General features: G+C 39.7%; 1 protein-coding gene across 1 annotated transcript in view; it reads left to right on the top strand.

The window, feature by feature from the left end:
- Nucleotides 1-16,744, top strand: part of vangl1 (VANGL planar cell polarity protein 1) — a 104,566-nt gene that overhangs the window by 39,414 nt on the left and 48,408 nt on the right. Inside the window, exon 2 of the mRNA XM_061978635.1 lies at nt 887-1,067. Within this exon, the coding sequence (XP_061834619.1) occupies nt 997-1,067 (71 nt within the window). The 5' untranslated portion in view covers nt 887-996. The remainder of the gene's footprint in view (nt 1-886; nt 1,068-16,744) is intronic.

Here is a 16,744-nt window from a genome sequence, read left to right on the forward strand (position 1 = left end):
AGTACAATCGCTATTTGTTTTGTTGACATTCCCTTTAGTGCAGCTCCATCTAATGGATGCATAACCTAACCCCAGCCTCTACTGTAGCGTCTATTCTATGCGCCTTATAATGCGGTGCGCCTTATATATGAACAAAGTTTTAAAATAGGCTATTCATTGAAGGTGCGCCTTATAGTGCGGAAAATACGGTACTCTATTGCCAGCTCCAGGTGTCGCACCACTGCCAAAGAGATCAAAAAGACCACCTTCATCCCAAACATAACCTGTTTACCATGTTGTCCACGGGTAAAAGATACAGATCCCTTTGATTCAAAGCCTGGTACTGGCTCAGCAGGGTCTGCTACCAGTTATCCTCGAAGAGGATGGTTGTTACTCCAGTTTGTTTGCAAAGCCTCTTTTACATAACATTTTCTAGAAAAAAGATTTGTATAAGAGTCTTCACATTGCTAGTCAATAAAATAAATGTACTTACTTAAATAAAATAAAAAATGTATAGGCCTGTCCTATACGAAAGCTGTTTTTAAATAACTTCCGTTGTCATCAGGTGCTGTAAAGAAAAAGACAATCCTGTCATTTCGCCATAACATTTAGTGTATTCATTGGAATCTACCGTACTGCTTTGTTCTTGTTAGAGCGCATGCTCGTTGTTATACAAAGTTTGTGACAATAATGTCAAGCAAATGAACACAATAAGAGTATAACCTTGGCTCAGTATTATTCAAGTTGTCTTTGTAAAGGCAGAGATGAGCTTTTGACATATTGTGCATGTGTAGCTAATGATGTAGCCAGTGTGTTTAGGCACCATGTAAAGGCTTGCTGGTAAAAAGCTCTATCTTTATTTAGTCTTTTATTCTAAATGTAAGTTTTCATTCTATCCCCCACTTAGGTTGGTGAGTCGCCTCATTCTGAGCTGAGTGAGACAGGAGCCATTTGTTTCTCTTGGAACAGCACAGACCGAGTCCAGTTAACGGGCTCCTGCTGTGCAGTACTTCTTCCATGGATACGGAGTCAACCTACTCGGGTTATTCCTACCATTCTGGGCGCTCTCGGGAATCCCATCGGCATGGGTAAGACTTATGATGTGCTTTAATGTAGAGCCGTGGTTGCAGCTGCTATCAGACCATCTTCCTCGTCTTATTCTGTTATATTATTATTGTGTCCCTGAACAGGTCATACTTCCTGATGGCTCTGTTGGTACTTTATATACTGTACTGTACATCTCAGGACTTTTTCACACAGACATCAAAAACAATGCTGCATTGGTGCCATAACAGTCAATCTTGCATTAATGGCTCTGTTTCACACAGAGTGGAGCTAGACACATCACTACACAGTGATTGATGAATAGAATATACTATATCCACCAATCACTGATCTATGGAATTTCTTCTTTGTTGAAGGAATAATCGAATGGTAAAAAAAATGTTAGTTTTTTTTTTAATCTCTTGGCTATAATTAATCTGTATGTCGCTGACACAGCAATCACTTTCCCGGTTTCACATGTACTTTTGTAAAAACAAGTATGACCAAAATGTACTGTTCCAAGCTGTGCTTTGGTGAACCAAAAATGCAGTTGCTTCAAGTTTTCTCATAGTATTTACAGCTTTGTGGAGGCGATCGAAACAAACATGCACATGTCACAAATGCCAGCCATTGGGGCTGTGTGGCAGTATGTTGTGTAAACCTCGCTTTCCAACACCTTAAGAGCTGTGCCGGACAATGGGCTGACAGACCATGGGTTTATTTAATTGGCTAGCACAGCGCAAATATCTAAATTGGTGAGGATTTGTGGAGCTTACGCTGGGCTAAACTGTGCAGAATGACCACTGTTACACACATACATGCATGCATGCACGTGTCTAATACTATCACCCCTCTACAGTTACATTCGGGTAGGACTCATGCACGTTCACCGCAATTGTAATACAGTCCACTAATTTGTATCGATGATTGGCAACAAAATTGTGGTTGCTTTAGCCAATAACAATTAGGTCTACAAGTGTTTAGACCATGACATATTGTTTTCTAATTTTGCCTTTATGTATGAGCACAACATATTTGAATTAAAACAGTCCAGATGATATTGAAATTTTAACTTTCAGCTTTAATTTAAAAGTCTTAATGAATGTATGCCATTTACCATTTAGGAAATACAGTCATTATTAGGGATGTTCCGATCAGAGTTTCATGCTAAATATTACAAAAACAAAACAAGCTAGAGGCCGCACTTTAAATATTGCACCAATCCCCTGACTTGACACGTACCCTGTACCGTGTTCCCTCGCTACTTTGCGGTTTACTTACTACGTTCGCCATGCATTGCACATTTTTGAATTGTACATTGGTATTTTTATATACATCTATTTCAACATCTACCTTTATTTGGTATTACCAGCAGTATACTGCATAGATCTGCACAATATTGGCTGGTGGCTGGCCAAGAGCACTGTGTTCTCTGTACAGAGGTCCGTGTAGTTCGGCTTGTGTTTGCTCTGCATGTTTTTCTGGGAACATTTTAATTTATTCAACGTTCTGCACTTTCTAACGCATCTGGTACACTACCCAAACCCCAGAAGAAGTGGCTTACTGTTGGAGAAAAGTTGAACCTCCTCATTGCTTTGCTCAAGGACTTTAGCTTATGGTGCGTTTCTATTGTATTGAGAAGTCAGAATTTCTGAGTTCCTAGTCGGTAGTTTCCCTAAATAAGCAATATACAATGCATTGTCGGATGTTTGTATATGGTAGTTACTGTAGTATAAATACATTTTTGTTCATGTGTTTTATACCTTCTATATTGCTTACTATAGCGTCTGTGTTTCCTCTTTATCCACCGTGTTTGCTTTAGGTTACGGGAGGAGTACATATTTTTTCCATAAGTTGTTCATAATTAGATAAGGCAAGCACAAGAATAGCTTTCGTGGATGTGGCAATCTTGATTTCCGACCTTGTAATTGGAATGCTTGTGACTCGGATGTGACGTCATTCCCAACTTCGACAGTACTGCACTGTACATGTTGGCTGTTTTAAAGTGCCTATATTATTTTATCAAATGCCTTTTTTTATGGATGACTACCAAAACTCGGTACCAAAATGGCACAGGTGCCGGATGCCTACCAAAACTCGATACCAAAATGGCACCGGTGCCAACATAAATGGTTGTAACCACATTGAAATAAATAGCTTTTAGGGTCCCATTTCAGTGCTAAATTAATAGTTACTATTTTAGTGTTTACCAGGAGGTTGAAAGGATGAGGTAGTGGTTGATCAATAATCTCTTCATTGGTATGAGAAGATTAGTGTTGGTCGCAACCAGTGTTGGGTTAGTTACTGAAAACCAGTGACTAGTTACAGTTACTAGTTACTTTATTTCAAAAGTAACTCAGTTACTAACTCAGTTACTTACACCAAAAAGTAATGCGTTACTGTGAAAAGTAACTATTTAGTTACTTTTTGTTTTTAAAGCTCCCATTAATGCCCTTTTAGCCTTAATTTCAGTACTGTTATTGCACTGGAGAATAATACAATCTGTTGATCAACTTGACATACATTTGCATCACTGAACTCTGCTAAGCAATGTGCTCTACATACAACACACAAAGACAAAGATATGTTTCAAAGGGCCAATTTATTTCAGGCCAGAACAAATTGACAAAACTATTTTAAATAGCTGCAACATAATATACATAAGTAACAAACAGCCTAATAACACTAACACTAACACTAACACTAACCACGTTAAACCCAGACTCCAAACTAACAAAGGTCTTAACTCATTCTCTTTCTATGCCACTTCAATATGGAATCCACTCCCAACAGGTGTAAAATAAAGGGCATCTCTATCCTCCTTCAAAACCGCACTAAAAGAACACCTCCAGGCAACTACAACCCTAAACTAACACCCTCTCTTCCACATAATACCTCTTCGGATTGTAAATAATCAAATGTAGACACTTTTTCTTATACTTTCTGATCTCTCTCTCTGTGTCCACTACTTGCTATACATATCCTACCAAGTCAGTCCTACACTGTTTCAATGTCCATTTCTCTGATGATGCAATTGTTGATGCTGATTGTTGATGACAGAAGTGTTGATACCCCCCTCCCCCCACCCACCCCTCGTCCTCCATATTCCACACCCCGGATTGTAAATAATTCAATGTATATACCCTGATGATTATCTTGTGTGATGACTGTATTATGATGTTAGTATATATTTGATAGTATATATCTGTATCATGAATCAGTGGACCCCGACTTAAACAAGTTGAAAAACTTATTGGGGTGTTAGCATTTAGTGGTCAATTGTACGGAATATGTACTGTACTGTGCAATCTACTAATAAAAGTTTCAATCAATCAATCAATCAACAACATAGCTGTAAAGCTGGCTTCACCTAAGGAAGGCACACGTGACATACACAGAGCCTAACCAGGCAGATTTGAATTGTTGTTTTGGGCCGTAGACGGGATCTTTGATCCAAGACACAACTTACATTTAACTAAAATGTTATTTTCTTTGTGCTCGACAAAAGAAAAGAAGTGAGAATATCTCATACTTGCCAACCCTCCCGAATTTCAGTGCCTCTCCCCGGGACAACCATTCTCCCAAATTTCTCCCGATTTTCAGCCGGACTTAAGGCACGCCCCCTCCAGGTCCTTGCGGACCTGAGTGAGGACAGCCCGTCGTCACGTCCGCTTGGCCAACCAAAAAGTAACCACAGAACACTATACCGTATAGGCGTATAGTGTTCTGTGGTTACTTTTTTGTTGGCCAACGATTTACGTTATATTGCGCAGAACCCCCCCCCCCCCCCTCCCCTCCCCTTCCCTCCCCTCCCCGCACCCAGACACACACACACACACAGAGCGCAGAGGAAGAATCAGAAGCATGTCATTGCTTCGCTGCCATAAAACACGATCAGATCCTCAGTTTCTAGCCAATACTACATAAAAAATAACGTAAAATAACGCAGTAACGCATCATGTAGTAACGGTAACTGAGTTACTGAATATAAAAAATAACGCGTTAGATTACTAGTTACCGCCGAAACTAACGGCGTTACAGTAACGCGTTACTTAGTAACGCGTTAGTCCCAACACTGGTCGCAACCAAGCCAAAGTACCAACCCGCAAACACTCTCTCTCCTTTATCATAAAAACAACAGTCAGGACTCAGCCTGGCCTCATTGACAATCGTAAATTATAAATCTAGGTAGAAAAGTGGTAGAAAATGGATGGATGGTACTGAATCGAGTAAAAAAAATAAGGTATAAGCATTATGGGTAGTGAAGTATACAAGCATTTACTTCGTAATTTACATGTAGTTATACATTTACATAACCTCCAGGTAAGGCAAGCAAGAACAGACTCTTATTTGCAATGCCAATCTAGCAAAGAGGCATCATTTAGGTGTCAAATATGTTGACATGTGATGATAACCTCTCATCGTTTCTCATTTACCCCAAAAAATACCGTTGTAGATTGCGCTGAGCAGTTCACAAATGCTCTTGGCAAGTGGTGGTACATGTGTTGGAACATAGATTAATGTTTAAGATGGACATTTTTCAAACGTAAAATAAACAATGTCTGCAATTGTGGATAAATGAGCACACAGCAAACAATACAGAAGCCTTTTATGGTGTTTCTTTGTGTAATTATAATCATATTATTAGCTATTATTAATTAAAATCGTAATTTGACAATGAGCTCTGAGCATGTCCTTTTTACTGCCATCTAGGGTCTACTTTTAAGTCTGTGGTAAAATCGAGTAAAATATCATTTTTTATTTAAATGTTTTGCTTTTAAGGAACACCTACAATATTGATACAAATCCATAAAATCACAAGTTGATTTAATGTTCAAAACACTGGAACCTTTGCTGCAACGTTTTTAAAAAAGCTGTTGGAAATCCAGTCATTTTAGGCTGTAACAATCCCAAAACAGTAATGTTTCAGTCATAAAAATCCCTCTTGACATGCTTGCAATCCTGCTGACCAACAACAAAAAACTACAAGTAAACTAATACAAGTACTTGTATTACAAAAAGCTGCAAGTATCGTACTACAAGTACTACGACTAAAAGAAATGACAAGTGCTCTACAGCAAGTACTAAAACTACACAAAACTCCAACTACACTACTACAACTACAAGAAACTACAAGTACGCTACTACTAGTACTACATATCCTTTTAAAATTATAAGTACACTACTACAAGTACTTGAACTTCTGGAAACTACAAGTACACTATTGCAAGTACTACAACTAAAATTACACTACTTCAAGTACACTACTACTTGTACTACACTCACAATAAACTAAATACACTAAAGTACTACAACTGCTATAAACTACAAGCACACTACCACAAGTACTACAACTACAACAACTTTTGCCTTGATAATGATCTTTGTGACTATCACAAGGTTTCATATCATTTGACAAAGTTTATCCTGTTAAAATGTGATGGCCTGATTTACTAAGATCCAAATACCATACCCTAGAGAGCGTGTGCAAACAATGAAATAGCCTGTACTATGAGTGGCGTGTTGCATGTAATCTACTAAAATTGCGTGTGTAATTAAAAAGTGGCACAGACCACCTTATTTGAATGAGGATTTTGCGTGCATACGGGGCTTTTACCACAGAGACACTTGATCATTTCCTGAATATTCATGTTATCATGCTACCTGTGTGCGACACACCTGTAACACCATTTTCGCATTGCAGTCTTGACAACAGAAAAATTTGGACATTTAATTCTGTGCACGAGGCAGTGGATCGCTTCACCAGCACATTCATGCGTCTGCAATGACTCAAATGCAAAAAAAGTGCACAATGACAGATGCTTTTTCATGTAGGACATATATTATAGTAATATATTTCCTAAATAAGCAACATAAAAAAATTAAAAAACGCCAGCAGCTTTTGTATAAAATTATAAAAGGAAAATTAATGAATAGATGATATGTCCAATATTTTTTATTTCTGGCCGTCCAAAATGTTGACGCACACACGTAGGAGAGAGGATTCTCGTCAATCCATCATCTGTCTGTGCAGCACAAGCACTGATCCTGCAACCGTGTAGAAATTACAGTTTGCATGCCCTTCTGACACGTGCTAAATAAAACACTAAATAGTGCTCGTAAAACAGTGATGAATGTTGATAAATTACATTGTGCGCGCTAAAAATGTATTTTTGCATCTACTCCTCCCAGTATTGCGGCGTTTTGAGGATCAGCATATATTTTGCATATTAATGAAGTCAGAGACGCAAAATTGATTACACGCCTTATTTTACTCACTTAACAGACGCAATCCACTTGGAACACGTTGAGTAGATCATGCTTTGCATGTGCTATCAGATTTGCACGTGTCTTAGTACACACAAAACTTTAGTAAATCAGACTCTAAGTGGGTTGTATAAGTTTATTGAATACATTAAAATGAAGAGTAAGATTAGTAATTTGGTGTTAATGTTTGAGTGGGACCTGGGCTCTTTTGTAGTGGGAAAGTTGGGCCCCAAGGTCAAAAAGGGCAAGAAGCTCTGGTTTACTTCATTGTTTATACATCATTATATCAACTTACAAAATCAGCAGGGCATTAAATACTTATAATGTTTACTTCTTAATTTATTTTATGTTTTGACAAACGTTGCTCTTTCCACAGTTCTTCATTGCAATTTGTCAATATCTAACAAACCTATAGTCCAAATGTACATTCCAGAATAATACTGATAATAGTACTTACTTAATGAACCAGGTTGTTGCTACACTGAGCTGCATTTTTCTTCTTCTAATGATGTCGAATACACAAGCAACCTTCCTCCCTTTCTCTTACTTAATTTATAGTTACACTCAGTGATTGATGATTCTATCATAACATCCATCTGAATGAGATGATGAGAAGATCCGTAATAGGAAGTTATGATGAGAACTGCAATAGATTTAAAGCCTTGCAGCAAACTTTAATACCCTGGTTGATTACATACGCTAAAGAAGTTATGTTTACACCGTGTGTTTGGGTAATAGCAAGGTTACACGTAAAGAAAATAAATATGGCCTTTTAATGCATGCATTTACTGTATTTACTTACTACAATGTTGCTGTGTCCTTTTGAAAATACACTTTTTATCCACTGAGCAACTGTGTGATTTTCAGCTGATGTTAACATTGAAAAGGAAGCACAAGAATAGAAGCGGAAAGTGGCGCCGCTCACACCCTGTAATAAAAACATAGCTCGAGTTGCCTGTTGGCAATCACAGTGTTGTCACTCTCTTCTTCTTTCCTCTGATTCTTCCCTCAACCGGATGTCCTGTAACTCAGTGTTAGAAAGGTTTTCAAGGACCATGGACACTGACCAGCAAATACAGCTTTAATGATCTTGGAAGAGAGAACATATTGTGATGCAGGCAGATCACACTCTGACGAGGATCCAGAAAAGGTGCTTCTTTTAAACATGCTCATAAAGACAAGTTCCTGTCTTCCTGATTTGCAGTCAGCGTTAAACAGTTTGTCAAAACAATGTCTCGACCAGCTTCCTATCTAGATTATTTTCCATTCTGTAATGGCTGGCCTATAAAAGGTCACTGAAAGGCCTTTGCCCAAACCGGTCATAGAAAGTCCCTATTTATGAAAGGGTGTGAATTCATAGTCATCTAAGCAACATGTGTCTACCAATATGTGTGCATACATTTTACCATTTAGGGTTCAGCAATCAAGGGTCTGCTAAAATGTGTGAACCCTTCATAATTGCAGTGTAAAACCTTCCCTTCGACTCATGATTAGGGTTGGCTATTGTTTACACATTAAGCGATAGCAGTGCTAAGTCAGTACATTGGAAACGGTGTCAGTGCCTAAAACTATACATATTTTGTCCAAAAACAATGCCTTTTTATTTTTACAGTAATTATGTGACATGCAAGTTGAACAGAATAGTAATAACATGTATTCAATAATGTAAAACATTACTAAGTAATACTTTCACTAGTATGAAATAAAATCAACAAGACATTGTTATAATTATCACAAGAAGCGATCAATTGATGACTGATGCGCATGGGTCAGCGTCCGCAACTGACAGCAAAACAAGCCACCATTTCAACCTGTTTCTGGTTGTGTGAGTGTGCTGGAGATTGTGGCAGACTGCAGCAATATTAATTCCTGCAGAAAGATAGTGCCGTCCGGTACCTTGACTCAAAGTCTTGGCCAAATACTGCTCAGGCCCAACTGCCAGCCACTATGACGCCACATACCTTCACATCCAGCTGCGAAAGCTGCGCTTGCCTGAGTCATAAGTAGAGGTGGGGGAAATTCAGTAATCGATTTTAGATGCATAGCAATTTGGAAGTGGTCGTTTATAGAATCGATTAGTAAACGTCAATAATCGATTATTGATTTATTTATTGTAAATGAAGTAATGAAGACAGTTCTAAATTATGCTGACTGCAGCGAGCCACCTCACCAAGAGATCCGACTAGCACCTTTACTTTTATTAATTTAATAAATGTGGAAATTAATTTATTTAATTCAACTTATTACAAATCAATTGTTTTTTTAAGGTTGCAAGTGATAAATGCTTATTTAGTGAAACGAAAATAAATGTAAAACTGCCCTCATTCATCCATGCATTTTCTACCGCTTGTCCCTCTTGGGGTCGCGGGGGGTGCTGGAGCCTATCTGCATCAATATACATAAATTAAAGCTGCATCAATAATCGATTTTTAATGAAATTGTAGCTCCCGAATCGTAATCGAAATCGGATCGTGAGTTGGCCAAAAATTCCCATCTCTGGTCAGAAGATGATCGAGTTGAAGGAGAAGATATCCAATCCGTGCAAAATCACTGGTGCAGTAGATACAATCAGATTCGGCAAAGATCAAGCCAACAGCGCTAAGTTCGCCGACACTGTACACTGCCCAACAGCTGATGTGCCTCGAACTACGGGCAACACTCTACACACCCCCACCAAGAGAAAGCCCTGCTCTTCTTGCTCTCGTACCGAAAATGGCATAACGCTGGAAAATAGGGGTGCAACGGATCAAAAAACTCACGGTTCGGATCGTTTCTCGGATCAGAGTCACGGATCAGATAATTTTTCAGATCAGCAAAAAGACAAGACAAATAAACAGAAGTTTTGTCTTTTTGTTTATTAACACTTTTTAAATTATTAAATTAAAATATCTAAATTCAACTTTAAGTGCACAAGGCATAATATCTTCTTTTTAACATAATTAATGAAAAACAAAGTTTAACATAAAAACGCATATCTCTTTTCTTTAAACTTGGACCAATGACCATTAATAAAAAACAACTTAAAGTGCAACATAAGAAGGCACATCATCTTCCTTGAAACATATATAGTGAAATAAAGCCTATGTCCACATCATCAAAGAAGAATAAAAGCAAAGCATACCTGAGTTTATAATTTCAAATTATTTTTCAAAAAGACAACGATGTCTACATTGTCTTGGGAGAGTGTGGACCTCTTTGCAGTCACTTTGTCCCCTGCTATTGAGAACACTCTCTCAGAGGGAACTGAAGAGCCTGGCACAGCGAGATAGCACCTTGCCATCTTGGCAATATGAGGGCATTTACACTCACTGCTTTTCCACCATGTCAGTGGATCACCATCCACTGTAATGCCACTTGCTGCCAGGTAGGATGCCACCTCCTCTTTGATGATGTCAGCAGGAGTCTTGCTGTCCATGTCTTTGCTGACAAAGGTCTCTCCAAAAAGCTCTGCCATCGCCGACTTCTTTCGTGGAGGAAATGTGTCCAAGTTTGCTCCTGTTGGCTCTGCAGCTTGACCCTGCATACAAAAATGTGTTGATTAATTAAACTTATTATTAATTTCCATGTTTCATAGACATGAAAATGTGGCAATAACATTTAATAAAAAACATTATTACTGGAAAAACACATTTATTTTGATTTAAATGTATAATTTTTAAATAATATTCTTTTTATTTACCTCATCACAGTCTTCAGTGCTATGACTGCTCACAATCTCAGTAGTGAGGTCACTACATTGTACGTCCTCTGGCGTAGGGCAGGGTCCATGTGAGACAGGCACTTGAACCTCAGCTCCAGGGCAGTAGATCTGTGAAGGTAGTCCTGTAGAGTAGGGGGTGTAGTGTAAGGGGGTGAAGTGTATCTGGGATTCAGGTCCTCTCTAATAGGAGTCTTGACATCTCGAGTGATGGTGCTGTCTTCCACACTTGGAGCCATGGATTGTAGAATCCTTGTTTTCAGTGGCAGGATCATTGACACAGATGGTGAAGTTTCAGTGCTCAGCAGAGATGTAACAGTTTTCAGGAGTTTAAGCATCTGGTGGACCTCCTCTGCCTCTCTCACATTATCATCAGACAGGGTGATGATGTCTTTGACATTTTTCTTCAGGGTCTTGTCGGCCAATGCAGAGTATATAGCTGCCTGCTGCTCCAGATAACGCTCCAACATATCATAAGTGGAGTTCCACCTTGTTGGGACATCATGTATGAGCTTATGAGTAGGAAGTAGGAACCCACCTTCCTGATCCTCCCAAGGAGGCGTCCACCCGTCTGTCGTGAGCGCAACAGATGGTGCTCGGGATAGTTCATCCACAAGTTTTTTCTTCTCTGGCACAATCTTATCGCTGAAGTGGGTGCGCGACGGGATGTCGTAACGTGGCTCAAGCACTTTCAGCATGTGTTTAAAACCATCGTTTTGCACAAGCGAATATGGCCTCATGTCTGCACCTATATACACACCAATAGCACTTATGATGGCTTCAGCCCGGTCTGACTGTGCAACAAGGGGCTGCTTAAATGCCGCGGTGATAAGCGGTCGTTGAGCAGTCTTCGTTTTCACTCCCGTCAGTGAAACACCTGGGTGATTTTGCTTCAAGTGCGTGGCCATGCTAGATGTGTTTCCACTGTCATATGGCTTTCTTGTGTCACAGTGCCTACACACAGTCACGTTTTTTTTTCCTTCATCATTTTATTTGACAGGGAAGCCATAATGCTCCCATACAGGGGACTTAAATGGCGCGGGGCGTTCAAGCGCCTCCGTTACTCCGCTCGCCATGACCACGCTTGTGGACTGAACATGCTCACAACTTCTTCTTTTTTTTAATATAAATCAAACCACGGATCACGTGTGTGTCGAACCAAAGATTATAATCTGAACAGATCATGGATCAATGTTTATCCGTTGCACCACGACTGGAAAACACGTTCAGTGTTCTGGATCCAGTGGATTTTTCTTCTCTAACAGCTGACACTCGACTTCTGTACTGTCACTGAGTCCTGTGTCGCCACTCCTGCCCCCCGCTACCGTTAAAACCCGCCTCGGAGATCTGCACTTCACACCGGTTCCTCGAAGCAAGAGGCCCATGGAGTATCTGCAAGATGGGTCACACCTGATGTGGCCACATTAGCAGTCTTTTCCTAATCATGTCCAATTACCTACATTTGGGACAGGTGGACTCATAAGAAGCTGTAGAAACATCTTACAAATTATCAGTGGAAAAAAAGACGCACTTGAGCTTAATTTTCAGCTTTATAACAAAGCCTGTCTCTTAAGATTCATACTTTTAATTATTTTGCAAACATTTCAAAAAAATCATTTTTCATGTTGTCTTTATGGGTTGTTTTGTGTTTAATTGTGAGGAGAAAAAAATCATTACATTTTGGAGTAAGGCTGTAACAAAGTATTTATGAGTGCGATAGAGGAACTTTGTGAATATAATTATGCAGTAATTTGGCCTGACTGCCATCTTTGTTGCATGTAATTCAAAAGCGTTTGATAGATGTGTAGTTGTGAGAGCGCTTAATTTCTAAACGCAAAACATATCCAAGCATGGCTTTTTGGACTTTACTTTCTGCACTGGGGCACTATATTGCTGGAACAGCAAACTAGCATTGTTCGTTTTGGAAAGATGAAGAATAAATAATTTTAGAGTACCTGATTGGGCTTTTTAAAACTATAGTGAAATGATGGACGTTGTATTATTTGCAGCACAAAACCTCATTATAAAGCACTTTACTCAAGCAATTCCATTTAATGTACATTATTATTATATCCAAGATGGCCGCAGTTAAAGTGAGATAAAGACCAATGATGAAATAAATGAGGCCATGCATGCACCGTCTTAGTGGTAATGGAGCCACATTGGGCACAGTTCCATGTGGCGATAGAGAATGCAGATTTCCGCTGGTTGTGCTTGACACAGGATTAGAGTAGTAAGTGCACAGGGTCAGTTTGGCAAACGGAGCTCATATGTTGGAGCTAACAAAGCCTCGTAGAGAGAGGAATAACGGGGAAGGCTTGTATTCGGGTCAAAGTGCATGTTTGTTGTCATCAGATATTTAGAAAACAAACACACCTTTTAAAAATAAGAGATGTGTCACGAATTTGACCAAAAAGCCATTATTTTTTAATGCATTCAAACTCTTAAATAAATGTTAGCAAATGTCAGCTAATATAAGAAAGCTAATGGGAGTCACTCTATTTAGCCTATAAAGCGCTTGAAATGTTTTATATACATGCTGTAGGTGTATATGTAATGTAATAACAGGCACTTTCATGATAGCATGTAATATTTACATATTTTGGTCATTTTAAGCATACGGCGGCTAATTAATTTTAAGGAATGCATCAAAAGGTTTGCTATGTCCTTCAACAATATACAACTACTACTAATCATGGCAGACAACAGCGACTACTTTGAGACAAATCATGAACTATACCTTATATTTTTGAGCCCAACTATACGGTGGATGAGCTACCAGATTTAGAAGCTGACTGATAAGCAGATTCAGCAAGTGGCAATATTGCTAAGTGCTAAACAAGAAATACAAACTATAAACATAATATCAATCAATCAATCAATCAATCTTTATTTATATAGCCCTAAATCACAAGTGTCTCAAAGGGCTGCACAAGCCACAACGACATCCTCGGTACAAAGCCCACATACGGGCAAGGAAAAACTCACCCCAGTGGGACGTCGATGTGAATGACTATGAGAAACCTTGGAGAGGACCGCATATGTGGGTAACCCCCCCCCTCTAGGGGAGACCGAAAGCAATGGATGTCGAGTGGGTCTGACATAATATTGTGAGAGTCCAGTCCATAGTGGATCCAACATAATAGTAAGAGTCCAGTCCATAGTGGGGCCAGCAGGACACCATCCCGAGCGGAGACGGGTCAGCAGCGCAGAGATGTTCCCTGCCGATGCACAGGCGAGCGGTCCACCCCGGGTCCCGACTCTGGACAGCCAGCACTTCATCCATGGCCACCGGACCTGTGCACCCCCGCCCCTCAAGGAAAAGGGGAGCAGAGGAGAAAAGAAAAGAAACGGCAGATCAACTGGTCTAACAGGGGGGCTATTTAAAGGCTAGAGTATACAAATGAGTTTTAAGATGGGACTTAAATGCTTCTACTGAGGTAGCATCTCTAATTGTTACCGGGAGGGCATTCCATAGTACTGGAGCCCGAATAGAAAACGCTCTATAGCCCGCAGACTTTTTTGGGCTCTGGGAATCACTAATAAGCCGGAGTTCTTTGAACGCAGATTTCTTGCCGGGACATATGGTACAATGCAATCGACAAGATAGGACGGAGCTAGACCGTGCAGTATTTTATACGTAAGTAGTAAAACCTTAAAGTCACATCTTAAGTGCACAGGAAGCCAGTGCAAGTGAGCCAGTATAGGCGTAATATGATCAAACTTTCTTGTTCTTGTCAAAAGTCTAGCAGCCGCATTTTGTACCAACTGTAATTTTTTAATGCTAGACATAGGGAGCCCCGAAAATAATACGTTACAATAGTCGAGACGAGACGTAACGAACGCATGAATAATGATCTCAGCGTCACTAGTGGATAAAATAGAACGAATTTTAGCGATATTACGGAGATGAAAGAAGGCCGTTTTAGTAACACTCTTAATGTGTGACTCAAACGAGAGAGTTGGGTCGAAGATAGTACCCAGATTCTTTACTGATTCGCCTTGTGTAATTGTTTGGTTGTCAAATGTTAAGGTGGTATTATTAAATAAATGTCGGTGTTTAGCAGGACCGATAATCAGCATTTCCGTTTTCTTGGCGTTGAGTTGCAAGAAGTTAGCGGACATCCATTGTTTAATTTCATTAAGACACGCCTCCAGCTGACTACAATCCGGCGTGTTGGTCAGCTTTAGGGGCATGTAGAGTTGGGTGTCATCAGCATAACAATGAAAGCTAACACCGTATTTGCGTATGATGTCGCCTAGCGGCAGCATGTAAATACTAAAGAGTGCAGGGCCAAGAACCGAACCCTGAGGAACTCCGCACGTTACCTTAACATAGTCCGAGGTCACATTATTATGGGAGACGCATTGCATCCTGTCAGTAAGATAAGAGTTAAACCACGACAAAGCTAAGTCTGACATACCAATACGTGTTTTGATACGCTCTAATAAAATATTATGATCGACGGTATCGAAAGCAGCGCTAAGATCAAGAAGCAGCAACATAGATGACGCATCAGAATCCATCGTTAGCAGTAGATCATTAGTCATTTTTGCGAGGGCTGTCTCCGTAGAGTGATTTGCCCTGAAACCGGATTGAAAAGGTTCACAGAGATTGTTAGACACTAAGTGTTCATTTAGCTGCTGTGCGACAATTTTTTCGAGGATTTTCGAAATAAAGGGAAGGTGGGACACCGGTCGGTAGTTTACCATGAGGTCAGGATCAAGGTTAGATCTTTTGAGCAGAGGATGAATAACCGCTTTCTTGAATGCTAGGGGAACAGTGCCAGAGGAAAGTGATAAGTTTATAATATTTAGCACTGATGGACCTAATAATACAAAAAGCTCCTTGATAAGTTTCCCAGGAAGTGGGTCAAGTAAACATGTTGTTTGTTTTATCCCACTTACACGCTGTAATAGTTCCTCTAATGTTATTTCATCATAAAGAGAGAGACTATTTTGTATTGCAGTATCCGTCGTAGATACAGTTGTATCTGTGTTCATAGAACCCAGTTGTAGCTGGGATGCGTTGTCTTTAATCTCCTTTCTAATGAGTTAAATTTTCTTATTAAAGAAATTCATAAAGTCATCTGCCGAGTGGGTGGAGCTATTGGGAGGAGTCCCTTGTTGGGTTAGCGATGCTACTGTACTAAACAAAAATTTAGGGTCGTTTTTGTTGAGGCGGATGAGATTTGAGTAATATTTAGCTTTAGCTAAGGTAAGCATGCGTTTATACGATATTAAACTATCACTCCATGCTTGATGGAAAACCTCAAGCTTGGTCGCGCGCCATTTGCGTTCCAACTTTCTACATGATAATTTATGAGCTCTGGTTTCCTCTGTAAACCATGGGGTGCGCCTTTTAGGGGCCCTTTTTTGTTTTAGCGGTGCTATACTATCAATGGTTTTGCGCAGGGCATTGTCAAAGTTGTTAGTGAGGTTATCAATAGAGCCGACATAATTTGGGAATGGTGCCATTACCGAAGGCAGTAAGTCAGCAAGAGTCATCGTTGTGGCGGCATTAATGTTGCGGCTGCTATAGCAGTTATTATTATTATTAGTTTGTTGACAATGAGTCAGAACTTCGAATTTTATAAGGTAATGATCGGACATTACTTTAGTATACGGGAGTACCATAACTTTGGAGGTGGTGACACCCCTGACCAGCACTAGATCTATCGTATTGCCGTTGCGATGCGTAGGTTCATTTATTATTTGTGTAAGACCACAGCTATCAATTATAGTCTGGAGCGCCAC

Source organism: Nerophis lumbriciformis, linkage group LG01, assembly GCF_033978685.3.
Source record: "Nerophis lumbriciformis linkage group LG01, RoL_Nlum_v2.1, whole genome shotgun sequence".
In the NCBI taxonomy this organism is placed as follows: Eukaryota; Metazoa; Chordata; class Actinopteri; order Syngnathiformes; family Syngnathidae; genus Nerophis; species Nerophis lumbriciformis.